Here is a 19,948-nt window from a genome sequence, read left to right on the forward strand (position 1 = left end):
GGGCTCATCCGTTTCTACTGGATCATCCAACCCTGCGGACCCCTTAGGAATAATAAGGCCTGCCTGGATCCGATCCCACCTTACCCTTAGGGCCCTAAGGTATGACTCATCGTCAAAGTCACCGGCAGCCCACCAGTGATCAGCCCACCCCTTCCCTCTCTAAAATAAAGCGAGTACGGTCGAACCATGATACATAGCCCTCGTACAATGGGGCCCACCACCTAGTCTCCTTCCGTTCCTCGGAGCTAGGATCGGTACTCTCTTCTATGGACTCCTCATCAGGCCCACCAGAAGACACCCCAGATGTACCTTCAGATCTCTCATTAACCCTTTTATACTGAGAGGTATTTCGTACGGTAATACTAAGCCCACTAGGGCAATCGCTGGATACCGACACTTGCCTAGACATACTCCCTCCTCCCTCCGACCCATCATCCGACGTACCCAAGTCCAGGCTTCCAGTCCGATCATCGGAAGGACCCCGTGACTCACCGGACAACCCTAAGCTAGAACTGGACCCAAATAAAATAGTGACGGGTACAGGGGCTTTAACTAGGGCCTTGGGGCTAACCTTGGGTGTGGACGGGGTTTGGGGACGGGACCGAACAGTAGGTACTGACAGGGTTTCGACCTGCTCTCCAGTGATACCTGTCTTAACGTCGCCACAAAGTCCATCTTTATCTTCAACAGCGGAACTTCTGGGGTTGCAGTTCAAACGTCCGTTCCCCCTGGTAGTAGGGGATCGTTTCCCGCTGCTTGACCTCAGAGGCGGCACCATCTCCCACTCGGGGCCTCCCTGGTCCGCCTGAACCACCTCCGCACACGCACGTGCTGCGACGCCATCTTGGGATGGATCCCCAATCGAGATCTCTTCCTCTACCAGGACATCCGGCAACGCCCGTCTGCTGCGCGATCCAGTCTGGCTCTGGACTCGCTCCTCCGGCTCTTCCTCCCCTCGGTTCTGCAACAGGCACGCTGTCTTAGCACCTCGCAGGGTCGGGGTTGATCGACCCGCCTCCAATCCACTAGGCACCACGGCAGTGGGACTCCGGCGATCGGGTGGTCGCGGTACAGGAGACACTCGACTCCGCGTCTCCATACCACGAGGAATTTCATCCCTCCATGGCGTACCAATGGTATGACAGTCTCGTCTGATGACTGTCTTACTCGCCAGCCTTGCACACTCCTCATCCGAGGATTCCAGTTTGCAGTTCGGCCGAGGCATCCCAGTAGGAGACCGGCGATGGGCTCCTCGGTGATCACCTCTCCGATGGCTGAGTTTCTCTATCGGAAGCACCAATGATGGCTCCGACTCTGCGGGACTAGCACTCTTGTTCCAGAGAGCTCCCGGCTGTTCTTCTCTTGGAATCGGGACATTCCCGGCCATATCCCCTATCTTCATCAGGGGACCTCATTTCGAACTTACTTTCTCCCTCCCATGGATGGTGAAAATAAAGTAACCACTTTTGGCGATCCCTAATAACTCTTTCTGACAGTGAGGGCACATAGGGGGTTCCCCGGGCAATAGGCACCATATGAGCAACATTACCCAAATCCCCAGATGAAACTCCCAAAGTTCCTGGAGACCCAAAGTTTGACCCAATGCTCTTAGAATCACATCCCACCCCAACAGCACGATTGTCATCATTAGGGCTGTATAACATCCTTTGCATAGCCATTTTCCTCCCCGATCCCTCATCAGAGGTAAAACAGTCACCCCAGTCCAGATTTTCCCCAGTCCATTCTTCAGAAGTGGCTCGGGACTCCCCAGACAACCCTTGGCTAAACTGGGACCCATAGGAAAAAGTGACAGGGGCAGGGATTTTAACTATGGCCGGGGGTTGGGCATAGGGAAACACTGCCGGCATACGCGGGGCTACGACCCGCAACTTCTCGCTACCTTGCCCAGTGCCATCGGACTGGCACTCCGGTTCATCCGTGTCCGGGTTCTCAGGCTTCCGCAGGGCCTGCTGTCTCTTCTCGGACCCAGGCAACCTGATACAGCTGCTTGGCCGAGAGGACACGGCCATCTCGCTGGACTCGCCGCCATCTTGCGTTGGGTTCCCAACCGGAACCTCTTCCTCCAGAACGACATCCGCCACCGGAAGTGATGCTTCTGCTCTCCGCTCTGCTCGGGCCTGGGCTAGGCCTTTCTCCGCCGTTGCCACCACCGGCGCCTGTGGAGGGTAAGGATGTATCTCACCGCTCCGTCGGCTCGGGATGGAATCTTCTCCTTCCGCGCTGCAAGTCACCACGGCCGTGGGACTCCGCCTCTCGGGTTGGTTCTGCACCGGCAACACGAGACTCCGCTCCGCCGCGACACAGGTAAGTGCCGGTTCTTTCACCGCACCGCTGTAGTGGTCCGCCGGTAGGCGCATCACCACCGACGAGACTTCCACCTCTTCCTCGGAGGATATCACGATCAGATCCTCCGCAAGGTAGTCACCGGGTTCTTCTGCGATACAACCAGTGGTTGTTGGTACGAAGCTGGCGTGCTCCGGTACCTCCACTGCGGTCGCGCTCTTCTCTGCCGATGGTTCTTTCTGTTCCGTAGCCTGCAGCAGCACAGGCTGTAGGAACTGTGCCCCACAGCAGGCACACTTGGGACCCCAGGTCGGTTTGTCACCTGGGAATTCACACTGGTCACAAGCACATCTTATGCACCCCTCTCCATCCACCCAGGCCACCCGGTATTTTATGGGTAACCTAACATGGTTAAAGTCCATACCACCAGTCAGGTTCAATTTCTTTTGTAGACACGGGCACACAAGAAAGGATATTTTCCCCCCTTTGTATCGCCAGGCTCCATACAACTGCGGGTGTGCTTCTCTGCATTCTGTACTGTCTTTAGTGAGAACAGCGGTTGCTGATCTCTGTTCACTGCGCTTGCTCCCCCTGGTGGACTGTACAGGAGGGGCATGCTCTATAAGGGAGTGGTTCTGGCTCTGCGCTGAGTCACTCACATCACCGGGGAGGGGCTCTGAGTCCGTCACCGTCCCTGAGGGCGCGGCTCCAGCTTTCGCGCCAAACTTCCCCCCCGCAGGGTGGGGTTTTTCCTTTGGCGCCAATCCCAGCCAACTTTCTGCAATTTTAGCATTTGCAGAATTTCCTGCAACTGGTCCACGCGGTCTCCCAGAGAAGCGGGAACCGCCATTTTGATTCGCACCATCAGTCTCTTTGAATGTTGAGGTAGCATTTAACCGTTGGGATGCCGACTGACATTCAATTTCCACAGGCTCTCCACACATCACTACAATGTCCTCCTCAGTATCCTCGGGGGTATTGCCCCTAGACCCCAGACAGGACAGAAACGGAGCAGCCACAGCTTTAGCACCACTCCATAGCAGGCTCACAAAAGTCGCTTCTGTAGCTTGCTCTTCACCCGCACACACGCCATGTGCGCTCTCTCCATCGGCCTCCGTTCGCCATTTTGGACCTTCCGCACCGCGCGGATCCTCCATTCTTGCGGTCGCCATTGGATTACTGTGTTCGTTCTGATCGTACATGGAGCTCCTCTCTGCGGGGCAGCTACCATACCGATACAACAAACATGCCTTGTGCACCACCTTGTGTACCTAACGTAGATCTGACTCGTGTTTGCACTACCTCAGGCTAGGCTCACTCTTTCTGTGTCTACTGTATCTCCTTCCTCCAGTCTGTGCTCCCTTCGGTAAGTGATCTGGAATGGAGACTAGAGTACTCTGGCTCTTCCATGCAGTACTTGGGCGTCTACCTCCTGTTGGCTAGCCTAGTGCAGATCCTCTCCAGAATTCCTGACCACGTTAACAGGCTATCCCTTCAGGCATCCTACCCCTAGCGCTACCTCAAGGTGACTAGGACAGCTATAGCCCCCGGCTCCAGACTCACTAACCCCTTAGGTCAGTCTAGGGCGTGCTTTGCGAGGTTTTTCGTTCTCCTGACTACCCCTAGATTTTCCCTTTCCAGCACAGAGTGGCAGCAGACACTCTCCCTGTTTCCTATTGTGTGCCTAGCAAAAGCCTGTCCTGTTAACAGATATCTCTCAGCAGCGCCTCCAATTGTAACGGGTTTTCCCCCCCCCAATCTCACATTGGCCCGGGTAGTCTAACCAGTCCCCATTACATGTTCGTGTCTGGTGGTGCACCTGTAGGCAACAGGGCTCCTGAGTCTCCCGCTTGATGGTATTAGGGGATGTCATCCAGACAGGCAGCTGAGGTAGTGTGTGCGAGTCCAACTTACTTCATGTGCAGCGCCTCCACCTCATCAGGATCTGTGCTTCCGCAGGGAGATGGTCCTGGTGAGGAACTCCTTCTTGGTGCCATCCACTGTTGAGTAATCTCACACTCACACAGTGGGGTTCTTTTTCTCAAGGACATCTTTATTGAATACAGGGATGTAGCAGACTGCCCCATGCAGCTGCCGGCTCTAGCCGCACATTTCTCCGTGCTGTCCCTTTGCCAGGTACGCCCTCCCGTATTGAAGTGGGATTCCCTTTCTCCTAGGGAGATCACCGCTGTGCCAGGTCCCTGGACACAGTATGGCGTAGACAAACTTAACTGATCACTCTGCTACCGCTAGTTACTGCACTAGGGTCACAAAAGTGATTCTCCAATCTTGTACCTTCTGGTTACTATTTCTCCACCAACAACAACACTAACTGTCAGTGTTGTGCCCTTTATACTGCAGGGGGCAGGCGCATCTCTGAGGTCACTATCCAGGGACTCAGAGCATACAGCCACTCCCATCCTTACACAGGGCACCACACTAGGGTGTGAGGGAAAACCTCCATAACTACTGTGGGCAGGCCTGTATTTACCAGGACTTACTGCCAACAGGGAAGATGTATGCAGTCATTATTATGCATGGCTACATATGTATAACTGTATTTATATAGCACCAACAATGTACGTAGCACATTACAAAATAAAAATACAAGGTAAATCAAATACAAACAATGGGCAACCGGTAAATGAGACCCTGCCAAAAAAGCTTACAATCTTTGTGGTATGTTGGGTGGTTTATAGACACAGCAGGAGTAAAAGTGCATTATTAGAAGTGCAGTCAGGGGAGGTCGGGTGCATCTGGAGTTCGTAGTAGAGGCATAGAAAGTTTAATGAGATGCTTCATTTTAAGTGGAAATTCAGCTGGGCTTTGAAGGTGGAGAGTTAAGGTGTATCACAAATGTGTATGTATGTATGTATGTATGTATGTATGTATGTATGTATGTCTTTATTTATTTATTTATATAGCGCCATTAATATACATAGCGCTTCACAGCAGTAATATACGTAACAATCATATAAATAACAAATAATACAAATAACAGATCATGGGAATAAGCACTTCAGACATAAAAATTAACATGTAGGAAAAGGAGTCCCTGCTCCAAAGGGCTTGCAATCTAATTGATATTGAGGGAAAGAGCATTCCATAGGTAGAGAAAGATTAGTAAAAAGTGGTTTAAGGTGGGAGAGTGCTGTAGAGATTAAAGGCTAGAAGATAAGACAACCTTGAGTTGAGCGTAAGCAGTGCCGTCTTAACGCATGGGCACACTGGGCTGTTGCCCGGGGACCCCACGAGCATAGGAGCTCCATGCTAATCTATGCCAGACCAGAATTAAACATTAATTTTCTGATCACCCGCCTCAACATTCAAATCTCCCGCTAACTCGGTAGAAGGAGAAAAATTACGACTTGTAGCAGAAAGTTGGGATTCTGCATTCGCAAGAGAAATGTTGCTGTTTTTATTGCGTGCAATGTTATGAAAGCAGAATATTGTAACAGATTCACGGGAGGCAATTAACGGTTTTGTTGGAGGTACCAATAAATATAAGTTTATTTTAGCGATAATTTACATTTTTATTCCTGTGAGTGGTTGTGTAGGCAGGGCCCAGTGCACTGCTTTGCCTGGGGTCCTATAATGCTGTTAAGATGGCCCTGAGCATAAGAGAAGTGTAGAATGAGAGATCTGAGTTGAGATATACTGTATGGAGGGGCAGAAGAATGTAGAGCCTTAAAAGAAAGGAGCAGAATATTTTAGTTTATAGTGAAATTAATAGGAAGCAGTAGAGATGATTCTGGCAGCAGTATTTTGAATGGATTGTAAAGGAGTGAGGTGTGATGAAGGGAGACCTGCTAAAAGGATATTACAGTAATCAACATGGGAAATAATAACGGCATGCATTAGTATTTTAATTGTAGTAGAACATAGGTAGGGGTGTATCTTAACAATTTTGCAAAGGAAGAAACAGCAAGTTTAGTGGTCATGAGATTGTAACTAAGAATGTCTTTGTAATCCTCCCTGCCCGGCTTCTAGGGAGATTCTATCAGTGTGCTTGATTTGGCTACTCAGCATAGATTACCTTGACTCAGGGTGCTGGATTCAGGTGGCTGGGCGATAAGATGGCAACGATGAAAATCATAGGTGCCAGGAACTTTGGTAGTACAACATCACTCTTTATTCATGTCCACAGGCACGGGGACACGTCACACACATACGACATTGTTGTACTATTTTTTTGTTAAGTGCCCACTCTTAACACTCAGAGGGAGGTGTATCTGTTAACACACACCTGAATGCTCCAGACCAGCAAACACCTAAAACTTTGGCTTAGGTGGTCGCACTTGCTGATGATCAATTAATCAAGGGCATTTGATTAGCAGCACCAGTCTGCTACTTAGCATCTTAATTTCTATGGAAGCAGTAAGGGTGTACTTAGTTTTTCCTACATAGCTTCTCCATTGTGGCTTTATTTTTGTTAAATAAATCATGGCACGGTGTAATATGTCATGTGTTGTTGTTCATCTGAGGTTGTATTTACCTAATTTTCAGACATGCTAAGGAACAGATGATTCTTATTATGTCCTGATATGTAAAACCATATAATTCAAAGAAGGTGTACTTTCTTTTTCACTCAACTGTGTGTGTGTGTGTGTGTGTATAATATATACAGAATATATATATATATATATATATATATATATATCATAAAATAGCCGTGTTACTCCAGTTGCGATAGTGCAGAATAAATGGGTTCTTCAGTATTAGGACTAACAATTTATGTCATAGGACAAGCTTTTGAGAGTTCTCCTCTCTTCTTCAGGTCAAGCAATACTGATATACACAGAAATCTATGGCTAAAACAGTGTAGAGAGAAAAAAAAAACAGATATGTACTGTAGATAAGGTAGGGTGTTAAAAGTGTTTGAAGCCAGGAGAGGGTGACAAGGAATGGTGTGGAGGGGGGATGCTGTGGGGGGACGGGGGAGAGAACGTGTGGATAAGAATAAAGGCAAACAGGATAATTACAATTTTGATAGGGTGTGAGAAAACCCATGTCAGCTTTAAGAACCTTTGGTTTTGGTGTCAAAGAGTCTTATCATTCTGAGTTCAAATGTTTTCCGTTCTTGGGTGCGTTTAAACATTCCATTGAGGATTTTGATTTTTAAATCATTTATGGAATGATTTGGCTGTGAGAAATAATGTCCCACAGGTGAGCAGTATCTTCCTTCTTCGTGATGGAGTATGGAGTGTCTGTGCATATTCATTCTGCCTTGTAGTTTTTGGCTGGTTTCCCCAATGTAGCAACCTTGGTCACATTTGTTGCACTGAATCATATACACTATATTCCTGGATGTGCAGCTGAATGATCCTTTAACATTGAGTGTTCCATGGTTGTGACTGGCTGTGGGATCTTGGCATATATGTTTGCAGAGTATATATACTATATATACATATATATATATGTACATTCCCCTATTAGGCTCACTTTGTTCTAAATATATATATATATATATATATATATATATATATATATATATATAGAACAAAGTGAGCCTAATAGGGGAATGTACAAAGTTTTAATAAGCGAGTGAAGGACTATAAGCCAAATGCACCTCATATACTGTATAGAGTAGGGTAAATAGTAAATGCATAAATACAATAATAAAAAGAAAAACAGTTGATTGTGGTATTATATATTTGTATCTAAAACATCAGATGGTACTGGAAATGTGTTAAATCATTGATAATAGTAATTAATTAGAAATTAGTAATAATGCAGTGGGTACAAGTAAATTGAGGCAGAAATAAGTTTACATTGGAGTTATTCTATCAAATGGATGAATCCAATAATTACTTAAACAAGAATCCAAGTGGATAGTGTGTGTGGGGATCTGCAGTTTGATAGGATTGTCCTTCACCATAAAAATTCAATGTATGATCTGTAAAAAAGCGCAAAAACACCTCCATATGGCACAGTATTGTTTTATTATTGTGAAGAAGTATAACAAGGTTTAAATGATTACACTCACTAGATGCAAGTTCTTTAAAGCCTCCAGTTAGTCCTTGGCCATCTGTGATATCACTGCTCCTTACAGAGTTTGTTTGCTCAGCCTCCTCTGACAGCTCCATAGAGTGAGATCACAGGATGCCAAGGACTAACTGGAGGCTTTGAAGAACTTTCATCTAGTGAGTGTAATCATTTAGACCTTTTTATAATTCTTCAAAATAATAAAACAATACTGTGCTACTAAATGTGGAGGTGTTTTTGCATTTTTCAGAGAATATATATATATATATATATATATATATATATATATATATATATGATCTCTTTTTTTCTCTTTTGTATATACATTTTATATATATATATATATATATATATATATATATATATATATATATATATATATACACATGCATACACATAATTAATTGAGTAGAGTACACTGGGTGATAATTTTTGGACATACATAAGTATGAATGTAAACGATAATGGATGACGGAGGTTTGACTATCATGTTATTGAATCATAGATAAGAGTTAGATTAGCAAATGAAAAATTTATAATCAGGATAACTCCTTTAGCATGCTGTCAATATTGAAATTAAAGAATATACAAAAAAAAAACAATTTAAATCTACAATTTAAAATTAATCTAAAATAGCATGTCATTTAGATACCTGTCTTGTCTTTTTACGATACAAAACCAGTATTTTTTAAAAATATATTTTATCTGATACATTTTACCAGAAAAGTAATCTGAAATCGACATCTTGTCTTCACATATTTCCTAAGAAATAAAACTTGTTCTGTGTATCTAACTATATTATTCTATTAAGAAATGTAGTTAATAAAAACAAACATTATCTTTCCTCCTATTATCATTTTACATGCTTCATTTTCATAATTTTTTTCAGGACCTAGCAATTATGATCATGGTTTCTGTATCTTATATGTTATACTTAGAAATATAATTTCTGTGTCACAAAATCATTGATAAGTTGGCATAGCAAAACATCATAACTGTGAATGCATAACCTGCAGTATATATGATAGACCAAGACATTTAACAGACATACAGAATTTAGATGACACATTAATTTGTTAGCAAGTAGTCTATCATTATGTGATCAACGTTAACTTTATACTGTACTTGCTAAACTTCAAAAGCATTATTTATATATGATCGGAAGATCCATATTGACATTTATCATCATAAAATCTCAAGTATAAATATCTGTAAAAAATGCTGAGCAATAATATTATTTTTCCCAAGACTAACACAGTTACTAGAACTCTGCAGTGAATAGATGGACTTACTAAAGGGAGAAACATCCTATGCCTTTCCTTTTCTCTTGGTTTTAGGGCAGGAAGAATGGGCCTCATCCAGATCCAGCTTAAAGGCACCACTTCCAAGAACAAATAGAGGAGGCTACAGAGAACATCCGTATGGTAGATATTGAAGGTCCTCTTCACTTGTGGCCTCATCTTAAAGACAATTAATAGCCTTTCAGCTCTTCATAAACAGCAACAAGACAAGTAATAGTCCATTTTATCTTGGGGATTACTGCTTGTGGTTTCCCTGTGTACTTCCTGTATTTGCTATAACATTGGTGTGACATTGGCTATAATATTACTTTATAACACGGACTCAAAAAATTGCAGATTCATATTGTCTATAAACCATGGAAAAGAATGATGTTCTCTTAGTTGTTATTCATTGTGTGTAACTTTTTACAGCACGCATGTAAGTGTTACAGAGCTGAAAATTCTCAATACATACCTACCAAACATGCAAAGCCTGGAATTTTTTTGTGTAGGATTGCTAAACTATTGTATTTGACTTTTGAACATAAGATAATTAAACTGTAGATAAGATGTTTTAAACTGGCTTTTTTAATACAGTATATGTAAGAAAAAAAGATGTTCAATATTAAGTTTGTAAATTTAATTTAAAATGCTGTTTTAATGGGGTTGAAAATAAACAGCTACTGTATGTATGTAGCTAACTGAATTTGTTCAGTGTTTTAATCTGTATTTGTTAAAATTATCACATAAAGGTCAATGTGTAATCTTCTCTAAATAGGAAACCATAATTTGTCAAATATGTTTGCTATAATTTGTCAATAAAGCTGAAACTTTTTGTAAGAAACTAAATTTGGAATTACTTGCTTTCTAGTTCTAAATAACTGCTTTATTTCCTTTTCTAGGGATGCCTAAAATGTTTTACATTTAAAACTACAAAATGAACCCAAGTCTGTATTAAGTATCTTGTGTAATATTTTAAAAGTTGTATTAATACCTTCTGTTGTTAAATAATTTTAAAGTTAACAAACTAAACTGTTATATGAGTCACGGTTAGAAAGGACTAATGAACACAGTGTTAATGCGAAAATGGACCTACTGTAGTACTATAAATGACTTTTAAACTACACTCTAAGCTTGATTTTGCTAAACAAAAACTCTGATTGACTTGTTTGTATTAGCATGTCTCTCGTGAGAATGTAACGGAGTTAAAAGAGGTAAGATTACTACTTACCACCATAAGAATGTCCTAATGCCTAGATCTTCAACCTCTGAGTTTCCCTAAACATTAAATATCCCATTCAACATGTAAGCATTGTTTAGATTCACATTCTGGTTTTCACTCATATGAGTGTGTTGGCTACATCTGCTCAATAACACTTTATCTTTACAAATAAATCACCGGTATCACTGCCCAGTTGTTGCTACTTAACTTCAACTTTAAAAACTTTATTTGTAATTTTCAGTGCTAAATATCACCAACCTTGAAAGCAGTTTAGAGGGCTGATATTTCTTTTGAGACTATCAGACTTGATGGCTGATGATTATTAAAGAAAAGTGTCGCAGGACTCAAAGGATGACTAAACCATAAACAGGTAACACTAATAGTAACTTTGTAATTTTCAATATGCAATTAATTGTTAAATATTCTCAGTTATTAAGTTACTTATAGTTAAAAAAGTAAACCTACAAGAACAGAACAAATAGGAATATAGGCGATTAAACCACTAATTAATATTAACTAGTTACGACAAAATTGTTCTACAAGGTTTAAACCACAAGTAACTAAACAGAACTAAAATTAACCATAATAGTAATGCAACGCTTGCTAACATCATCTATATAACTTAATATTTTGTGGCAATCAAATGGAAAAAAAATGATGCAGGGCTACCAAAATGATTCACATTTCAAACAGTTCTTTTTGTTGAAACTTAAATGTTGGCTTTTTGTCACTGTGATTGGTTTACTTTTTTGATGATTATAAAGTATAAGTTTTCATTATTTTTTTTATATATGCACAATAATTTGTGGTAGCTGGAGTTGCATGTTAAGATTTGTAAAAACATTTGAAATTTAACATAATTTATTGTTAAGATTGTGCACCTTTATGAGACAATCATGTAATTGTCAGTAAATTGGTTTTGTTCTGTTTCAGACAGTCTGGGTAATCAAGAACTTATGAGTTTAATGGAAGACCTACTGTTAAGTTTACAGGTAAGCTGAAAAACATTACTGCTTCTCTGATGAAAGTCACCTACTGGCATTAGTAGCATTTGTAGAACCTGTTCCCCGCCCCCCTCCCCCTATGGGAGATTTGTCTGCTACCTGGTGTTTGTAGAGCTCATCTGTAGGTTCTCAGGGGCTCTGAGCATCCGCTGACGGTATTGGGGATCAATAGGTCAGGCTTTGGGTTTATCTTCTATCTCTTTGGTGCAGTGCCTTCATCCTCCAAGGGCCTATCATAATAGGAGTAGTCCCTGCAGGAAACTCTCTTCTTCCACCTGAATAACTCATACTCGTGCAGGCATAAAACAACTGGTCTTTATTTGGACTCACAGCATACATCTGTCTTCTATTAGTCCCTGGAGCCAACCCAAGGAGCTTGAGGCCCCAAGAGTCCCTCTTTAGCTCCCTTACCCCTAATAGGATAAGGGGAATCAGCTCCCACTCCTTGGAGGGAGGGAAGGAAAGAACATGAACCAGAGCCCTGGCTCAACCACACAAAAAAACCCACAGAGACACAGGTGACAGTTCAGTTGGAAAATTGGAAGAAGAGGACCACCGGGACTTCACCATATAGCCATCGGCGGCATGTAAGTGGTCCTGATCCTCCTCGCCATGTGAGTTCCAGCCAGAGGGTCTCACACAATGTCACTGAATCCTGTGACCTGGTCCCAGGCGGCAGGGTGCCACGTGGCTGTCCAGTCAACAGCATAGTAAGACAGTTCTAGTATAAATGGGAGCTTCTCTATCTGGGGCCTTCCTTACAACACTGACTGAAATGGCTCAGGGCCTAACTGGGGCCTAGGGTCAAGGTTTAGGCCTAGCCCAGGAAGCTACTGATCCCTGGACACTACCTGTCTCCTCAGTGCCTCCGTCAGAACTACAGCACGTGCACCCTTCACGCGGAGGACATCCTGTTCCTCTCTCCTGCGTGAATCACATTGGCTGGGACAGTCTCATGTGTAGAGTCCCACCCTCTAAGGATTCTGGGACATGTAGTCATGCTGCTGCATATGCGGAGCCAAAGTCAAAATGGCTGCTGCACGCCCTACTGCGCATGCGCGCCTCGCCGCTCTGCGCATGTGCGACTCAAAAAATGGCCGACCCCACCTCCCGATTGCATGGATCTCCAGGTGATAGCTGGGTAGGTCCCTGCACCGGAGGCAGTGTAGGGAACTTGGCTATATCCTCCCCCTGGTGGAGACCTCAACATCCCCACTTGAGAACACATACTGTATAACAGGATCTTTATATATTGAAAAATACAAATCATCATACAACTTAACACTGTGTACGTCTAAACTATATTAAATATTTCAATGAGCACGGTCATAATAGGGGCAAACCAGCTTCAAGACAGCTGATTAGACTCATAGGGAGGTGCCCTAATGAATCATACGCCATTCTCGTTGGAGGGCGTCTCACTCTTTGACTCTGATGCGTCTCTTCTCCGTCGTCTTCTTGCGTGGAGAGGCTACCATCAGTTTGAGGCCCAGGCCCTCTCATGGGGTGTGACTCTTGAGCTACATAGTCTCTAATGGGAACAAAACTCAGACTCCTTGGGTCGAGCGGTCGGCTTATTGAAGCCGCTGGAGAGGGTACATGGAGGACAGGCCCATTACCTGTTACTTCTTCTGGTGCCCACTATTTTCCATTTGTAGTGGAAGAAGTTCCTTCCAAAGGATCCTGATTGTCTTCCATTGCCACATTCAGAATTTCGCTGGACTCTTCTTGTGCACGTGAAGGCACTATTAGGGATGGTTGAGGTTCACTTTCCCCCACTTGAGGAATAGGTAGCAAGTGATTCCGATGCCAGACCTTTACCCTTCCCTCTGAATCTCTCATGTGATATACATCTGTGACTCTACCTCGAAGGGAGCTTCTCTCCAGCGCTTCCCTGGTATTCCTAAATTCCACAGGAGAACTTTGTCTCTGGGCCGCAGTTCCCTGTAGTGTACTTTATGGTCATACCGCCGTTTGTTTTTCTTGTTCAGCTTGGCAGTGGCTTTTTCCGCCAACTGATATGCTCTACGGAGGTTATCCTGGAGCCTTTGCACATATTTTGTAGTGCGTCATGTTTGGTACACCATCGGTGGATACTCAGACACAAATGTCCACAGATAGACATGCCTCTCTGCCGAACATCATGAAATAGGGTGAGTACCCTGTGGATTCATGCCAGGTGAAATTGTAGGAATGTACTAAAGGCTTTACATGCTTGCTCTATCCAGCCTTCTCGGTGCCCTTCAGAGTGCCCAGCATATCCAGTAGAGTTCAGTTGAACCTTTCCAGAAGAGCATCGCGTTCAGAGTGGTAGGGAGTAATAAGAGACTTCTCGATACTGTGAGATACTACTGCGAGAGCTTTCATTGGTAGGGAACGCTTGAGGAGCGTATCGGGTGTAATGGTCTGTTACTACGAGAACGTTCCTGATACCCTTCGAGTCTGCCTCGATGCAGAGGAAATCTATGCAGACTAAGACCATGGAATCAAAGCTCTTTAGGTGGCCCATTGGGGCTGCGCGTATAGGCAGTGATTTTCACTGTTTGCACCGCAGACACCGGCAATGGTGCTCCACCAATTTCTGCATCTTGGGCCAGAAGAATCTCTCTGAAAAGTCTGAATGTTTTGTCCACTCCCAGGTATCCATGCAGGGATACTAGGACATGGCACTGCAAGCTTCTGGGCAGGACGAATTGTCTCCTATCGGGATGTTGTGATAGGGGATAACCCAGTAGAGGAGGCCACGGTCCATGCAGAACTTGTCCCATTCCCGCATGATAACAGCGACTGTGTCGGTGGGAGCACCCTTCTTTAGGGAGGTTTTGTTTTCTTGGCTGGCCTGGCGTATGTCTTTAGCCACTGGGTCTTGCATCTGGTGTATCACTAACTCTTTCCATCTCATTATGTTTTCTTGCGTGACGGACATGCCTTCTGGATGGCAGTATGCTGCATGAAGTGCCTTTGACTGACACCCAAATGAGTTCAGAAATGGCTACTTTGTCCTCCACTATAGCCATAGTGGAGCACATTGCCTGAATCCCAGGGCCAGGAATTTCTTCCCACACGCCATCGTCTGATGTTGAATTCAGTTTAGGCCTTCTAGACAGAGCATTGGCTCCGATATTCAAGGGCCCTGACTTGTATTTCAGGGTAAATTGATAGTTGGACAGAGCAGCCAACCACCTGTGGCTGGTGGCATCCAACTTGGCAGAGGTCAAGATGCATGTCAAAGTATTATTGTCGGTTCGCACTTCGAATTAGCCCTGTAAAGATAATTGTGTAGCTTATCTTCAACAACCCACTTGAGCGCTAGGAATTCCAGTTTATGGACTGGGTTGTTCTGCTTGCTCGCCATCAGACTGGGACTCATATACTGCTGCGGCCGAGTTTATTCGAGCATTTGCCCGTTCTCAGCCGCAGCAGTAACCTGGCGCGCGCCAGAGTGTGCCGGGCGCGCGCCGAAGACACGGAGGAGCGCCCTCCGATAGGGGCTTTCTCCCTCCCGCTGCCGGGTCCGCCGGGTCCCCCGGAACCCCCTGCCGCCGTCCCCCACATCGCGGGACACCAGGGCTCCCTCGGGGAGCCCTGGACGCGCGTGCAGGGGGCGCAGGCTCCCGATGACGCGTGACCGCGCGTCGATGACGCGCGGCACGCCGAGGGAGTGCGGCTAGCATGCCGGGGCATCCCCAGGCTTGCGGAGCTAGCCGCACTCAAATAAAATGTGCCACCTCTGTATGCTACTGGCTGGAGGCCTACAGGGTATTTTTGGTGTAATACCGCTCCCAGCCTGTTGAAGCTGGCATCCACGTGCAGGATGTACGCTTGGTACGGGTCTGCATAGGCCAAGTCAGGGGCTTTATTGAGACTCTTCTTCAGCCCTGTCAAGGCCTTCTCACAGGTGGAAGTCCATTTATCCCTGAACGGTGTTCGCGGGGTTGCTGCTTTTTGCCAAGGCTCTTCTGGGTAGATTTTCAACAGATTGTTGAGAACTTTGACCTTGCTGGAGTATCCCTCCACGAATATTCAAAGATAGCCACAAAACACCAGGAAGGATCGTAGCTCCATCACGTTATCTGGTCTGGGCCAGTTCACTATGCCTTCGACCTTAGAGGGGTTGGTGTGGCCCACATAGGTGACCGAAGTGCAGCTGATGCAACATTTGTCCAGGGACAACTTCAGGCCTTCTTTTCCTAGTCGATCAAGAACCTTCAGAAGGTATTCTTCGTGCTCTTCTAACGTTCTCCCGAGCACAATAATATCATCCAGATAGACCAGACATTCCCAGGGATTCATGTCTCCGATGGTCCTTTCCTTTCAGTCTCTGGAAAGCTGCAGGTGCACAACAGATACCTTGGGGCATCCGGGTGAACTGGTAAAACCCGAGGGGGCAGACAAACACTGTCTTCTCCTGGTCTTCAGAGCTCATGGGTATTAGGTAATACCCAGACCTCAGGTCTAGTACGCTGAACCACTGACTGCCGGATAGGGCGCTAAGGATCTCTTCAATCCGTGGCAGAATATATTGATCTGGAACCATATGGCGATTCAGGGTGCGGTAGTCCACACATAAGCACATGGATAGGAGAGGCATAGGGGCTACGAGATTCCATTATGATGCCCGCGGTCCCCATCTCTTTCAGGGCGTCCCTCACTTCCTCCACATCTCTGGGAGCTATGCGTCTAGAACGCTTCCGGAATGGAGTGGCATCGCTCAATCGGATCATGTGTTGAGCACTCTTGCTGCAGCCCACATCCATCTCACTGGTGGAGAACACCTCTTTGCGTTCAGCCAACTTTTCGCTCAAGCGCTTTTTCTATTCCGGTGGTAAGGATTATTCACTGAAGTCAAATTGCAATCCTGGAGGGGTTTCCCGGAAAGTAGCCTCATTTACGTGAGATAGAGATTCTACTTGCTCCACGGGGTATATTCGTCCAAGCGCTTGACCGACGTCAAACCGTATAGGATGAGGCGAGATGTTCTGGATGGCCAACTTAAACCGGCGAGGAAGTGAAGACTTCCACTCCTTCATCTCTGGCATCACTTTGAACCCTCTCTTGACATCCTCTTTGGGCGTGGTCTCTAGTTAAAAGTACCAGTCTGCCTCGTCGCGGTCTGGGTAGTTTGGTACAGTGGCCATGTGCCTCACTCCCCCAGGTGGAATCTCTGTCAACCCCTTCTCAAGATTGAAGAATTTTCCAAATCCTTCTTGTGCTGAGATTCTGTCACACTCCTCTTTGAATATTGGGTGAATCCGTAGCGATGATGAGGGTAATTCTCCAGGCTTCCTGCAGATAGGCCCGGATCAGGGCTCACACCACACCTGTGTTGGTCTCCCAGATGATAGGGGAATTTGAATGTTCCCTGGGCTCGGGACATACCAAGGCTTCCACTTCCATTGGGGGTTTTTTGTTGGTGTTGAACTGCAGTATATCCAACCACATTTAAATCACGTCATCAATGGGGTAGTCTTCGCTACTAAGGCCCCACAATTTCCTCTCTGCCAAAAGTGCAAATCGTAAAATGGCCGGTAGAACATGGTCGCTTGGGACCCAGTGTCCAGCAAGGCAGAAGACTAGATGTCCTCCACGAGTACTCGTACTATGGCCATAGGTCCTACTCGGTTGTAGGTATCCGATTGGGGCTCTTTTTCTTGGCTAGGTGCAGGGACACTCTCCAAGGATGTGGATGGCTGTTCTTATGACTGCGCGGTGAAGGTCATGGCTCCTGGGCTGGAAGTATTTGACTTCGGACAGTCCCGTGCAAAGTGACCATCTTTGTGGCAGTTAAAGCAATGGTTGCTTTGGTTAGCATTGAAGCCAGGGTTAGGAGCAGAGCTCCGAGGCATCAAGGAGGTCTGTCGTGAAGGACCCTGGGGAGTATTATCCTCAGAATTCTACTTCGCACTAGACTTCTTGGAGGGAGTTGCTTTACTCTCACCTTTGGAAGATTCCCGAGATGTCTTGGGAGTGTGACAATGTAATTGCACCTCCTGCTTCGTTATGTGGCCCAGAAACTCCAGGAAGCAGGGGGGCTTCTCAGCCGAGGGGCGCCTCACATCATAAGAGCTATAGGGTGCGAGGGTAGAGATCCTTTGATAAGTTGCTAGAATTGGTACTCATTAACTACTGTTGCAGAAATGATTTTCTTGGAGAGTAATCCCCATAAGGATAAGAGTAGGAATCGGACAAACGTGGACCACTCTTCTCCCTCCTTCTGGTGGAGAGCACTAAACTGGGCCAAGAATTCATCTTCATCATCCTCTGCAGTGTAGGCCTGGTTGAGGAGTTTGACCAACTCATAGGTGGTGGCTTCCCCATCTGTCCCACTGTGCATTTGCACAAGTTGGGCTGCTGGGAGCCGAAGACACCCGTTGCCTCTTCGTCTCTTCGGAACAAACCATACCTCGAGTATGTGCAGGGTATGTTCCTTCCAAGTCCCAAACTCTTCTTCTCCGACTGGAGTGGGTGATATACCAGAGAAAACTTTGAGCTTACAGTAGTGTGAGGGTCTCACACAATGTCACTGAATCCTGTGACCTTGTCCCTGGCCGCAGGGCGCCGCGTTGCCTTCCGGTTACAAGCATAGTAATACAGTTCTAGTATAAAGGGGAGCATCCCTATCTGGGGCCTTTCCAACAACACTGACTCTGATATGGCTCAGGGCCTAACTGGGGCCTAGGGTGCAAGGTCTAGGCCTAACCCAGGAAGCTACACTCCCTGGACTCTAGCTGTCTCCTCAGTGTCGCCGTCAGAACAGGAACATGTGCGCCCTGCATTTGGAGAATATCCAGTTCCTCTCTCCTGCGTGAATCCCATTGGCTGGGACAGTCCCATGTGTCCAGTCACTCCCTCTAAGGATTCTGGGACATGTAGTCTGCTGCTGCATATTTGGAGCCAAAGCGAAAATGGCTACTGCACTCCTTACTGTGCATGCGCGCCTCACCACTCTGTGCATGCACGACTTACAAAATGGCCTCCCCCACCTCCCGATGCATTGTAAATTCTTTTGCATTTGGTACCATTCTCCAATGAGCTGAACATTGGAGGGAACCCTTTAGTGATGCCAATGAAACCCATGGGTTTCTAGAAACTCCTGTTGCAAAAGATTGATATAGGGTATGTGAAGGCATCAGAATTCCTTTGATCCTTACCAACACTATCGCAAATAGCCTTACAAGTGAGCACAGATATCCAGATGTCTTTATGTATTTTTGCAGCCGGGAGACTTTGATAAATGATCTATCTCCATTGTCTTCCAAAACTCATTTCATATCAATTTTACTATTGCATAAATGTATATTACTCTATTTACCTCATTATTGAATCCTTTTCTGGTGAAATCCACTTATTAAGAATACTAAATGGTATTATTTTTCAAAATATTGTTTTCATTTATATTTTTTATAAGTACTGTAATATTACATTTGCCTTCTTTCCCTATGCAGCACAACACACAAAAGAATACAATGAGGAGAGTGATTTCCATAACTTGAAAATACAGAGAAAAGCCACAAGATCCTACATCAGAAACATGTCTTGTTTCAATACAGAACATGTACTTTTCAATAATAAATGGTAAGTTGCTAACAGGTTGAGTTAGGATGGGAACTCAACATAATACTGTCCTTGATAAAGTTTAAATCAAAGTCATGTGTAAAAATTAGCAAATGATCTTGTAATTCCATTTAGGATGGAAGCTATTAATTAAACTGTGATAGTGTTGACAGAGCACTATTGCACAGAAGCTTACATTAACTATGATTATTACAGTTTAATGAATACAGTAACTCACAATGATTGAATGTATTATGAAGAAGTAAATATTAGTTAAAGTAGTTGTTGCCAATGCTTCAGGATTATAATCATCAGGAGACAACACGTATTCGGTAAGTGCCCGTTGGTGCTACCACTATCTCTCTTTGTCTTGATTCCATTGCCCAAGACTCTGAATTATCACAAACATAGTCTAGCATTCCCAACTGGTGTTGGAGGTCCACAAATTGGAACATGGTAGCTAAAATGCAAAAGGAATTGAGAGAATACAATAGATGATCTATTTCACATTATATTGTGCTTGTGCTAAATAATTTATCAACATATGTTGGCTTGAAGTAAGTCAAGGGTACTCGGTTATGTAGCACTTTTTACTAATG

General features: G+C 44.8%; 1 protein-coding gene across 8 annotated transcripts in view; it reads left to right on the top strand.

Annotated features, from left to right (window-relative positions):
• Nucleotides 1-19,416, top strand: part of KHDRBS2 (KH RNA binding domain containing, signal transduction associated 2) — a 753,630-nt gene extending 734,214 nt beyond the window's left edge. Inside the window, exons 11-14 of one of the 8 annotated variants that reach the window (XR_012801179.1) lie at nt 9,627-9,800; nt 11,033-11,161; nt 11,725-11,783; nt 19,241-19,414. Coding sequence is in view for 1 of the 8 variants with exons in the window: in XM_075598111.1 (XP_075454226.1) it covers nt 9,627-9,724 (98 nt within the window). In the remaining 7 variants the exon portion in view is untranslated. Of the gene's footprint in view, nt 1-9,626; nt 10,384-11,032; nt 11,162-11,724; nt 11,784-19,240 lie in introns of those variants that run through there. The other 7 variants (XR_012801185.1, XR_012801184.1, XR_012801181.1 and 4 more) reach the window with 7 other exon arrangements.
• Nucleotides 19,417-19,948: the final 532 nt, after the last annotated feature.

Source organism: Ascaphus truei, chromosome 4 (assembly GCF_040206685.1).
Source record: "Ascaphus truei isolate aAscTru1 chromosome 4, aAscTru1.hap1, whole genome shotgun sequence".
In the NCBI taxonomy this organism is placed as follows: Eukaryota; Metazoa; Chordata; class Amphibia; order Anura; family Ascaphidae; genus Ascaphus; species Ascaphus truei.